The following is a 13,290-nucleotide window of genomic DNA, read 5'->3' on the forward strand; positions in this document are numbered from 1 at the left end:
ACTAATGACTTCCTAAAGCCTCCTAATTTGGATTGGTTCGGCTAAGAATGATTCCTTTCTAGATATATAGAGAAACGAAGTTGCTTTATATATATCGCAATGGCATATAAAGCGTTATGACTGGTATTCCTGGCCATTTACATATCAAAGCATTGTCTAATAACAGAATCTACTTAATTATCTTTTTTTCTTTTTCTTTTTTCGAAAGCTGAAAATCTACTGAGTTATACCATGAAAATTTTGGAACAAGTTTTGTTTGAAATCCTAATACCAAATTTGCTTATGCTTCCACAGTATGATGATGCAAGGAAGTCAATTTTCATTTGTTTGAAAATCTTGATTCTAGCTAGCTCTATACAGAAACTCCAATATGCTTCCACAAAATATGTTGCTCCCGAAAACCGAAACTGATGGACTAATTAGTCAATTTTCAATGGAACAAGTTGACATTCCTGCAAAAACCAAAATTCCAATAAATGTAATTGTTAACAGATAATAATTAGACTACTATCATGATAACAAAACACAAAGTTTCGAAAAATAAAACTAAGTAAGCTTCTCAAAGCTTTGTTTCTTGCTCATGTCACCACACTTAAAAACGTGGTTAAGGTTTCAGTAAACTGTTTGCAGTTCATTCAACTTGTAATATTAAGATGAGATGATGGAAGTTATTTAAGACAAAGAATAGAATGCCTTTATGATCGAGCAATATGCATGATCCTCCAATTCATTGAATTTGAATCAGGTTTTACTTGTGCCGTAAAAACTGGACCCGTTAGATTAGTTGGATCCAAAACTGGTTAGACTATTAATCTGAAAGAACCACAAAATTGGAGTGTGAAAAAATCGATTAAAAATTGGATGAATCAATTTAAAATGGTTTCAGAAGTCGGGTTGAACCTCTCTTTTTCAAAAAATTATTTTTTAAAATTATTTTGAATACGTTTTATGATAAATAAATAAATATATTTAATAAAATTATAAATTATAATAAATTATATTATTTACTATTTTTAATAATTTTCTTATAAAGATATAATTTAGTTATTTATATTGACTTATAATTTTTCATATATATTATATATGTACTTAAATATATATATATATATATATATATATATATATATATATATAAAATGATGTTTTATTTTAATTTTAGTATTATAAAATTATGATATTATATTTATGTAATATTATTTTATATATTATTTAAATATTATTATTATTATTATTATTTTATCAATGTCGATTTAATCAAAATTTAACTATGATTAAATCATTGGTTGAGCTTTAAAAACACCTGGTTTTATTGTTGAATATAGGACTATCAGATATATTATCTCTTTGCACATATTAATTAAGTTAATTAATATTTTATAACTTAAATATGTTTTTAGTTCATTAAATTTAAGATAAATTTATTTTTAGTCTCTCAAATTTAAAATTATTTTTTTAATCATGTAATTTTTTAAAATTTTATTTTAATCTTTATATTCAATTTTTTAAAAGAATTTATAAAATATTATTGTATAAAATCTACCTATTAATATCTTTGTTAGAGAAAATATCATATTAAACTAAGTTGATGGTGCATAGTTATCTCAATTTTTTTATTTTCAAATATAATATTGGTGACTTAAGGAACTAAAATAAATTTTTTAAATATTATAGAGACTAAAAATAATAATTTTAAATTTGAGGGATAAAAATAAATTTATCCTAAACTTAAAGGACTAAAACATATTTAAGTGTATTTTATTTATATTATAATTATTTATAACCTTTTAATGCATCTTTATCTCTCTTATTTATTATTTTAAATCTTATAAACTATTGGTTTTTTTTAATAAGACTATAATTAAGAAAAATAACTATTATTTAGTCAAGGCTATTTTTTTTTCACATGGAAGTGTAAAATAGTTGAAGATAAAAAAGAAAAAATTGCAAGAAAACAAAATAAATATAAAGGTGTAAAAAAAAAAGTAGAGTATATCATTAAGGCAAATTATAAACGACTTCAAAATAAATTAGTCCTATTAGATAATTTAGTCAACAAATCTCAAGACATGTAAAGAGATATTATCTACGATGAGGGACAAAAATATGGAATCATAAATAATAAATAAATAAATAAAAAGACACGAGATAAAACAAAATATATTGACTGACACTAAAGGTTTGCGGTACCCTTAATTAATCTCAGATAGAAGGAGGCTAGATCTGTTTTTATTTTTTTTATCTTTTTCTTCTGAGATTTGAATAATGAAAATAAATAACTGGCTGTCTGATCAAATTGATCAGATGGACACTTTGATCAAATTTGAGTAATATATACAAATTGTTAAAATATTCACTCCATTCTCCATTTCATTCCCATCCCATGGATCCGTTTGTCAACATTTTTATATATAAAAAATAAAATATATTATAATAAACTTATCATCATTAACTCTACTTTAAATTAATCATCACCCCAAATGCAAAAAGCCCGTACGAATTTACTAATCCTTTATACAAAATCTTACCAATTAATTCAACATAAGCAATGAAAAAATGCTCAGCACTTTATATACATATTTTAATTAAAAAAAAAAAAAAAAAAACCTTTTCACCAAGTTTTTTTTAAACAAATAGACGTTATTTTTTCAAATTAAGTTGAAATAAACAAGAGTTTATTTTAATATATTTATAATAACTATTGAATAGTAAAAGTATATCGATATTTATATCAACTGATGTAATGTAATCCTCTCTCTCTATATATATAGCATTCTTAATTTTAATAAAATTTTGGTGATTAAAATGAAAAATATTAAGCAATTCCTCATGACCTTAGTTTAAAAAAAGAGTAGAATTAAACATATTAGTTCCTACAGGAAAAAAAAAAAAAAAAAAACTATGACGTGCACCCCTAAAAATATGATTTTTTTAATTATGAATTTTATCAGATAGATTAGTGCCTAAATCCGTTATATATACTCCTTTAACCGATTGATCACAATTTTTAGTAACGTCTCATGTAATATTTTTATTTTTTATTTTTAGGGACTAACTTCACTCTTTAGTATTTACTCTATCAATCTACTATAGAAGATTCTATCTATCTACCTATAAATTTATTATTACATTACTGATAAAAAAAAAATCCCTCTAATTAATTTGAAATAGCCCTATTTTAGTGTATGTATTTTAAATATAATAATTCTAATTATAAAATTAAAATTCATCAATTTAAGTTTCTCTCATAAATGAATTATTATTTTATAGATGCCTTTTATAGGAGGTAATTGTACTATCCACATTATAAATGTGGGATTCTCTATCAAGGAGACACTGTCTATGATGTGTTACTTCTAGATGAATATTTTAATATATATGATATTGCCTATGCCTATATATATATATATATATAACTTGACTACCTATTACTAGACGCAACACATATTGATAGAATTTTTTTTAAATGATAAAATATCATTAATCCTTTTTAACAATTAATAGTGTATTTATTATTCTCACCACTTTTCAAATTTTTAAACAAACTAATTTAAATCTAAATTAATATATATATAGCAGTATAAATAGTATTGATTAATGAACTAAATAATTAGTTATTTTTTTTAGTTATTTTTCATAGAATTTTAAAATTTTAAAATATAATATACTTGTCTAATAATATGACAAAAAAGAATATCTCAATTTTATACTTTCTAATAAATAAAATTAAAATTTCTTTATTGTTATTTATTGTTTATTGATTTTTCACATGCATTATATAAAACCAAAAAAATAAAATAATATATAATCAAATAATTAAGTTGTGGCTTTTAGTGAATAAAATTTTTATAACAATATAAAATTAAAGTTTATTTGTATTTTGATTTTTCTTTATTCATGGCGTTATTTTTAAGCTGGCTTTAATTGTGACTTGAAACACAGAAAATGACGCATAAGAAAGAGACCGAAAATTGATGGCATCAAAGTTGATAGGAGCATGGATATGTTCGGCCATGCCCCTCCAATTAGGTTGAAGGGCACTCGTGACTCTGCCAACCCATATACTAAAATATCCAAAAATGAATCGAAATGAAAAGGAGAAGACAATAGAAGAAACAAAATTCTGCAACACATCGCTGTCCACTCCATGCAAGACAACATGTCAGGATCAGAACACTCCCCTTTTTCTCAAAGAAAATTTGAAAAGCTGATGCCCCATTTTTTTTTTTCGAATCAAAAATATTCTTTCACAGTTTCATGAAAATGTTTACAACTTCGACAGAGAAGAAAAACAAGACAGAGAGAGAGAGAGGTATAATTGTAACGAATGATGTTATACATAAAAAAATATTAAGTAATAGTGAGTTGTCTAGTGAAAATTTTATCGGAAGGCACTTATGAAGCTTTATTTAATGTATTTTATCACGTGTTAAATAGTCTAACTTCAGTCAAAAGGTCTAAGATAGACAAATATGTAAAAAAGAAAAAGTTTTATAAAATATCAAAATAGAATAATTAAAAACATTTTTTAATTTGAATTTATATTTTTAAGATATGCATTTATAAATGGTTAAAAAAAATAAAAAAAGATCATCATGCATTACAATATTTAGTGCGTAATCATACTTTAATTATGTAGACAATAATGATTTTGTGAAAGGTCAGAAACTATATCTGTTAACGTACCTTTTGTACTTCACTGAAAGTTCCCTCCACCTCCGAAAGATTGACCTGACGGCGCAGCATTATTTGTCTCTGCTTCCAAAGAACTCATGTTGAACCCACGTTGTTGTTGTTGTTGTTGTGTAACTCCTAGAAAGTCCCTCGTGAGCCTATCAGAGGCTCCAACGCTCAGTTTCGGTTCTTTGTTCATGCCATGATCATACGCTTCAAACCCCGGAATGTTCATCATTTCTTGAACGCTGTTGTTGAAGATGGTTGCATAGTTTGCAGGACTGAGTGGCCTGTGATCAGATTTGGAAGCTAAGCTTCTGAGAAGAGAGGAGGCACTGGTGTTGGTGGTGTTGGTGTTGGTGTTGGTGTTGTTGTTGCTGGAACTTGCAGCACCCATTTGAGCAGCTTTCTGAAGCAGTGCGGTTGCGGACATGTGGGAAAAGTTGGTGGTGTTTTGAAGAGAGGTGCTGAAGAGAGAAGGGGCAGTGGTGGAGCTTGTTTGGTGATCATCAGTGCCAATGATGGTGCTTTCTGAGAAGAAATTGGAGCCTTCGGTAGTGTTGAAGTGTTGTTCCTGATCAGAGAAGTTGCTGTTGTTGTTGTTGTTGGCTCGGTTGGATAGAAAGGGAAGGTTGAAGAGGTTGGAGCCAGAAGGGGTATTAATATTGTTGTTGAGGTCAGATAATTGTATTAGTCCTTGGAAAGGCTTGTTTGAGATTAACCCTTGTTGGTGGTCATGGTAGTTTTGGCTTTGGTTTTGGTTTGATTCTGATGGCATGAAGAATGGAGGGGTTTGCATGGTTTGGTGTGAGGATGGTCTGAAGGGTGAGGCAAGGGTTGGTGGCAGAATGTGGTCAAATTGACCAGTTCTTGCACCACTGCCAAAACGCAATAGGTCACTAGATTGTGTGTTTTGGTCTTGGAGGGACATGTTTTGGGATAAGCCTAAGGACATGTTGTTACTGTTCCCATATAGTTGGTTGCTTATGGCACTGCTCAGGTTGGGTGGCTCCCTTGCACTTTCTTGTGCCAATGCATCACAAAAGGCTCTGTGGGTGATGAAACTGTCACGTCTGCAGTAAATACATCTCAAACAATTAATCCTTTGACATATATATCACAATTATCAGGTAATAATAAAGTACAGCGTTACTCAGAAATTTAAAATTTTTAGTACAGTTAGTTTTTGGACTAATATATAGTTGAAGAAATAGAATTCCTCAATATAATAATATATCGAACCTCAAAGTTCCGTAAAATTTCTCTAAACTATATATTAAAATAGAAGTGGGTGAAAGAAGAGTTTGGTTGAGCAGCTAAAATTGTAATTTGTATAGTAACTTACCAGATTCTTTTAAGATAATTCAATAGTTTAATTTATATTTATTTACATATTAATTGAGTCAGGGGCCATTTTTTTTTCTTTTACCAATTTACAAATATTACAAATAAAATGTTGTTTTTTGCCTAGTAACTGAAAAGGTTTAATTAAATTAATATCTCTGTGATATTCCAAAAGTTCCTCATAGAAACATCATCAAAAATAGGTTCATATTTATTTAACAAAACATTTTAAAAAAATAAATAATTGACTAGAGAATTACAGAAACTGATGACTTTATGTATTGTTAAAATATTATTTAATTCATTGTCGGTTTAGTCATATAACTGCCGTTATGTGATAAGTTCTTATAATTGAGTTTGAATAATGTTTGTATCACACTCAATTATTTTATACTTATCCCTACACTCTCATTTATCCTTTTCCTTCATAAATGGGATTTAGAATTGGTATAAAAATTTAAATTATTCAAATAAATAACAAATAGTTTAGTCAAATGTTATGCATATAGTTGAACTAACTCTTGGAAAATGATAAGATATTTTTACTATATTTAATCTTAAGAAGTAAATAAATAATCACATGGTGAAATCCCCTAAATAAGTTGGCTATGAAAACTGTTACTACTGTCACAGATCCCTGAAATTTAGATAGATTGCTAGAAGGAGGACTTGGTACATTCCCTAGTAAAAGACAACAAAATCACTAAAAGGAAAATCTTAACATAAAAGACAATAATAAATCATAATGAGCCCGAGGACAAATATTTGCGTGTACATATGAAACGAGTAGTTAAAGAAAAGAACAATGTGAATGACACTTCAGGTGATTAAGAAAATATGTTAAAACGGCGAAAAAGACAACTTAGATAAGAACGATGTAGGTGAAATAACTTAACCAAAACTTGACTAAAAGACTAGTCAAAATTAATTAAATGCTCCATTTCAAGAAACTGATGCTGAATAAATTAAGAAACCAGAGAATGTGCATAAAGTTTGCGAAAGTTATCAATTATAATCACTTGAAGGCTTGTGTTCAAACGGATTAAAAATTTTCTCTACATGTCTGGGAAAATATATGTATAATATACTAATATAATATATAATTTCCTTCTGTTCATTTGTTAGGTACCAAAATATGCGTACTTGTTTTGACTGAAGTTGTGAACGAAGCAAGACCACTAAGTTTAACATGAAATAATGTGAAAGAAAAAAGAAAAGAAGCAGAAAATAAGGGAGTTTGTTAGGCCCTGACGTTATCATAAAAAGGAGCACCTGCAAGAGTGCAGTATACTGAACACATCTTGCCAATTCACAAGAGAACAAACCGGGTAACAATACCACACTGCACTAGGCCCCTTCTCTTCAACACACCAAAAAAACAGCACGTGAATATGAAAAATAAAGGAAAACACTTCCTGTTAGCCCTACACTCATGCATGAATGTAAAGAGAGAGAAATTTGCTTCCAAACACAAATAGATATGTGTAAGAAATAAGTATATAAGATTTTCAAGTGTAAACAATCAAGCCACCATTATAAAATAAAATAAATATGGGCAAAAACAGCTGTACTCCTTTTTTTATGTAAAATGAGAAAATTGGAGTTGTTTTAATTTTATAATTATTTTTTCTATCTTTTATTTTTTGTGACTGAGAGAGAGAGAGAGGAGGGTGGCGTAAACTGTTCTTGCGTGTGCCATTTTTCTGATTTTGAGAGATTATTCACGTGGGGGGATGTTTCCTTCCACTTCACTTGGCCATCGTACCAAATATAAGAGAAAGATGACAAAGGAAACCATACGAGAGAGGGAAAGAGAGGACAGAATCTGAATCAATTGGAAACAAACCAAACTCAATAGAAAAAGAAAGCATCTAAGCCCTTTTCCTCTCTATAGTCACTTGAAGAATCTAATATTAATAAGCCTTAACCCCCAGACCAAACTAACCTAAATCAAACCAAACACTAGTACTTCTTCCCTCTATTGCATCATCACCCATGCTAACCCTCTAACAAGCAACCACAATTGCAAAACTGAAAAATGTTAAATGCATGTGTGTTTGAAAATCCGTTAACAAATAATATAAAATCATGTCTGACATGTGAAAGAGTTATACACTTATACTTAATAGTTTTTCGATGTGAAATATAGAACCAAACACACGCTATGAGTAAAAGAATTTTTTGTTTAATTCGGCACATCAGTTGTGAAGCTTTAGTGTATTACATACCTGGAGAAGAGGGTGCCACAGTCACATCTATATTCTCTTGTGCCACAGGTTTTGGAGTGTGCCTTCCAATCAGATTGAACAGCATATTTTTTGGAGCATTTGTCACACTTCCACTTCTTCTCACCGTGCTTGCGAGAGTAGTGTTTCTTGATGCCAGTGAGGTCTCCAAGAGCCCTTGAAGGGTCATGGTGAACGCATGTGGGCTCCGGACACAGATAAACCTTTCTCTTTGGCTCTTTTGTACTCTTCTGCTTTAGCTTCCAAGGCAAGTTGTGTCCTCTTCTGTGCAGCTGTAGGTTTTGCTCCCTTTGGAACCCTTTATTGCACACTTCACATATGAACCTGTTTGTTGCCATTAGCGTCTTTGGAGATAGTGCTATCACCTCTGCATCTGGATCTGCAGAATAATTCAACAATTTTTTTTCATTTTTTTAATAATGCCAAGCAAATTTATTAGAAAATTCACAAGATTAGAAAAAACTATAAAAAGAAAGAAATTAATTTTTGTTAAAGCTTGAAGACAAACCAAAGCTAAGGTTAATCTCAAAGACATACCATACGGCTATACCCATTTAATTTCTATATTCCATTTCACATTTATGTTTCAAAGTTAGGAATTAGGGTTCCCCATCCCAGATAGGGAATTGCATCAGTGGAAAATAATTATACTAATAACGGGTGGCCTAATAAATGCTTGCAGACATTAAACCAGAAAAGGAGAAAATCATTTCATTTAATTGATGGGAAATGAATAAAAGATTAGAATTTTTCTTTTTATATATAAAATTTTTAAGATACTTGCTTGGTGTTCCAGGTTGGTTTCTCCTTTTCTTCTGGGGTGGTGCAGCTGGAGTGGTTGATGATGATGGTGTTGAGGAATGCTGCTGCTTCGTCTGATTCTGATCCTCTTCTCTGATTCCAAAGAGTGACGCTGCAGAAAAAGGTGCTGCCATGTCTTATAAATAGCAAACCCTCTATATATAATTAACCTTAAATCTTCTCAAAGTGTGTGTCAACAATATCTTCTGCTTCAGAGGAAGTGAGTGTTTCTTTTCCCTCCTTGATTCCAAACCTCACACATGAATCAGAATTCTGGAAAACCCACATGCAGTTGTTGAGTCCTTCAATTCTTATCCCCAATCTCAAAGCTCAAAGGCAAAGAAATCTGAATTCCCTTTGACCTTACAGAGAAGTGGAAGGGAAACATAAAGGGAAGAACTTTTGAAGAAAAAAAGAAAACTTTTGAAGCAGAGAGAGATAGGAATTGAAGAGGGAGAAAAGGGAAATCAGCCCCCCATGGCCACTTGATATGTTAATTTCCTCCCAAGTTGGCTTGTTTTAAATGAGAAATTTTGAGGTAGTGGTTTTGTGAGTCTCTTCCACTGATTTGGTGTCATGCAGATACACCAACACATAGGCACACACCATTTTACTTAATTTTATTTATTTTTCTCTCTTGAAACTTTTTTCCAGATTGTGCTCAATGCTTTTCAGCAATAAATGAAAATTTTCAATATGAAAAATTGATGTGTGAGAGAGAGAGAAAGGCCTACGGCTCTGTGGACCCAATCCTTAGCCACATAACGACATGGGATGTGTGTAAGCAGCATGAAACAGCTATACCTCTCTCTCTCTCTCTCTTATTTCGCATATTCTGACTCACTCCCAGACAAACTTTCACTGATCAACTAGCCCCACTGGGCCCTACAAAAATTTCATAAGCAAAAATAAATTATAAGTTGATGAACTGAAACCGCGTCTGTGTATGTATCTACACATAAATTGGTCCATATATAAACCGTATATGTAAAATTAGATAGCAATTACAATGCCGGAACTGATAAAAAAAAGTTTATTTTCTTCAAAATTAAGCTTTAATTTGAATTTTATAAATAACAATAAGTATTAAGAGAGTTGTATATCTTTATAAATGAACTTATCTAACCAAGGCTCAAACCTATTTTGAAACACAGAGCTAACTATTACTTCTACTATCGATTTTTAAAAAAAAATAATAATTGACCAACAAAAATTATATATATAAATTAATCTTTAATTAATATTTTTAAAACTTTATTTATAAGCATAACTATGTTTATAAATTTTTTTTTTATATAAATCTACTCAGAGTTAATTGAAGTTTAATATGTAATTTTCTAATACAAAAATCTTGGATTAGAGATTGCAATGGGTCTATAGAAGCGGATAGTAGGATATCTATACTACTCTCATACCCGTGTAGGTATTTGTTTAATAAGTATCTGTAAATTTTATAAATATTTACAAATATTCATAAATATTTATGAATTATTTTTAGAAAAAAATATGATAAATAATTTTAAGCTTATATTTGATGTTAAGTTTATTGAAATATTAAATATAAATAATTGAATTTAATTTTTAAACTTGTAATTAATGATAATTTTTTTGAAATATTTAAAATAATATAAAAAAATTTAAGATAAAAATATAAATACTTAAGTAATATTATTTAGTAATTATCTATAAATATAAATATTATTGTACTCATTTTCATCTCGTTTATAAACAAGTAAAAAAATATCTGTATCTATTATTTATAAATATCCATTTATTATTCGTGATGAATTTTATTCATAAATATTTAGGGATACAAATATTTTTACCACCTATTTCAAACAATAAAAGTGATAAAATTAATTAAATTTTTCTTTTCAAATTAGTAGTACTTAATGGTCATCATTTGTGTTGGTCTTACTAATTTAAATTAAGTCAGATGAATTTATTTAAGGATATAAACTTCTTCTCATGCTTATATTTCTATATGGAATACTCAAACTAAATCTTTAGTTAAAGGACTAGTCTCTAGTGTTTAAACTAACAGAAATTATAATGAATAAGCTATGATGGAAATAAAACAAAGTTAATTAAAGTTAAAGAAAGGAAATTAATGAATAAATTTTGAATAGTTACTTGATGTACATATATAAATAATTAGTTTTATGGCAGTGGAAAGCACCTGAGGATTGATTGGGGAAGAGACTGAACGAAACTGTTGTCTGAAATTCAGCAGAAGCAGTGTACTGTGGCATTGCCGTTTAGGGACATTGACATGGAAAGGGCAAAAAAGGCCTCTGAACCTACCTTTGTTGTGTTTAGCTGCCTTGGGTTGCATGCAATGATGCAATGCAATGCCTGGCTGGTACTTCCCCAAAGTCACATCAGGGAGGGACATGGAATAATATTACAAAGGCTTAAATATATTTTTAGTCCCTCAAATTTAAGATAAATTTGTTTTTGGTCCCTCAAATTTAAAACTGTTGTTTTTAGTCCCTGTAATTTTCAAAAATCTTATTTTAGTCCTTTAGGTCACCAATAACATATTTGAAAATGACTAATTAAGATAGTTATGCAATATCAACCGGATTTAATGTAATATTTTCACTAATAGGGACACCAATAGGTAGATTTTATGCAATAATGTTTGATAAATTTCTTAACAAAATTTGAATATAAGGACTAAATTAAATTTTTTTTAAATTACAGGGACTAAAAATAACAATTTTAAATTTGAGGGACCAAAAATAGATTTACCCTAAATTTGAGGGACTAAAAACATATTTAAGCCTATTACAAATTACCTTCTTTTTTTTACAACAATCACTTTAGATTTCTTTTTTCTTTTTTGTCCTATTACCTCTTGTATTTCTTATTTTTTAGAATCATGTAATTTCATCATTTACAAAAACTAATAATTAAACTGGCCCTTAATATATTAAAGTGTTTATATTAATTTCTGCTTTTAATTAATTATTAAAAAAATATAAAATAAATATTAGTTTCCTTTTATATATATATATATATATATATATATATATATATTTATATCACTTAAACTAAATATAAAATCAATGGGATTGGGAGTTGAGTTTGGAAATAAATTAGTCACTCCTAATGTGCAAATCAAAGTTTGAAGTTTCATTGAAATAGATGTCTACATGTGTGTTTAGTTGTGACAAGAAAATTCACGTTATTTATGGTGTGTTTGGATACACATTATTCACTCATGTTTTTTTTTCTTCTTATTTTAATATTAAATTTATAATAGATGAATTGTATGTTTCTTTCACACTGCGTTTTCTTAATCACGTCAAAAAATGGAGAAATTAAACTACCACAAGTAACTTTGGTTTAGAAGTAAAAAAATCATGTCTTTATAACGTATGACCGAACACAAGTCTAGAAACTTGTAAAAGTGTGACTTTTGTATCATATGTTGTACATTTAATTGATTGATAAAGCAATTTCAAACACGCGCTTAATAAATTTGAGACATAATTCTCATAATGACATATAAGTGTTGGGTACCAGAGGGAAAATAAAAACTGCAACAGCGGAAGCACACACAAGAGAAACAAATTAAAGAAAACAAACTCAAGAATTAACGTGGTTCAGCACTTCTTGCCTACATCCACAAACAAATTTTTACTAGCAATTTTTACAAGGACAAAATTGCAAAACCTCTCACACAAGTTTTCTGGAAAAACTTGGAAACCTTCATACACAAGTTTTCTGGAAAAACTTGAAAACCCTCTCATGACACACAACTACCCAAGTCCCCAATACACCCATTGGAACCTATGTTGTTGTGGTTATTAAACACAAACCCTCACCCTTTATTTATAGTAGTAATCTACCACTACCCTTCTTCAAACTACCCAATGTGGGACTTTGGAAGATACCCACACACTTTGGCACAACACAAACTATCCGATGTGGGACTTTGGAGGATACCCACACACTTTGGGCACAACATTCCTCCCTTCAAAACTACCCAATGTGGGACTTTGGAGGATACCCACACACTTTGGGCACAACATTCCTCCCTTCAAGACTCTCCAATGTGGGACTTTGGAGGATACCCACTCTTTGGGCACAACATTCCTCCCTTCACAAGTTTTTCTGGCGAAACTTGGAAACCCACTTTCTCTTCATAAGTTTTATGGGTAAAACTTGAAAACCCCTTCCCACAAGTTTTCCGGCGAAACTTGGAAACCCTCTTTCTCTT

At 29.5% G+C, this 13,290-nt stretch overlaps 1 protein-coding gene across 1 annotated transcript; it reads right to left on the reverse strand.

The window, feature by feature from the left end:
• Window positions 1-67: 67 nt before the first annotated feature.
• LOC109790537 (protein indeterminate-domain 5, chloroplastic) lies at window positions 68-9,721 on the reverse strand. Its single transcript, XM_020349722.3, has 4 exons — window positions 9,046-9,721; window positions 8,244-8,640; window positions 4,684-5,744; window positions 68-452 (listed from the first exon to the last, which is right to left on the reverse strand). Exons 1-3 carry the CDS (start codon window positions 9,194-9,196, stop codon window positions 4,694-4,696), a joined length of 1,599 nt encoding a protein of 532 aa, XP_020205311.1. The 5' UTR covers window positions 9,197-9,721; the 3' UTR covers window positions 68-452; window positions 4,684-4,693.
• Between the last annotated feature and the right edge of the window lie 3,569 nt (window positions 9,722-13,290).

The sequence above is a fragment of the Cajanus cajan genome, chromosome 11 (genome assembly GCF_000230855.2).
Source record: "Cajanus cajan strain Asha chromosome 11, NIPB_CcT2T_4, whole genome shotgun sequence".
NCBI lineage: Eukaryota > Viridiplantae > Streptophyta > Magnoliopsida > Fabales > Fabaceae > Cajanus > Cajanus cajan.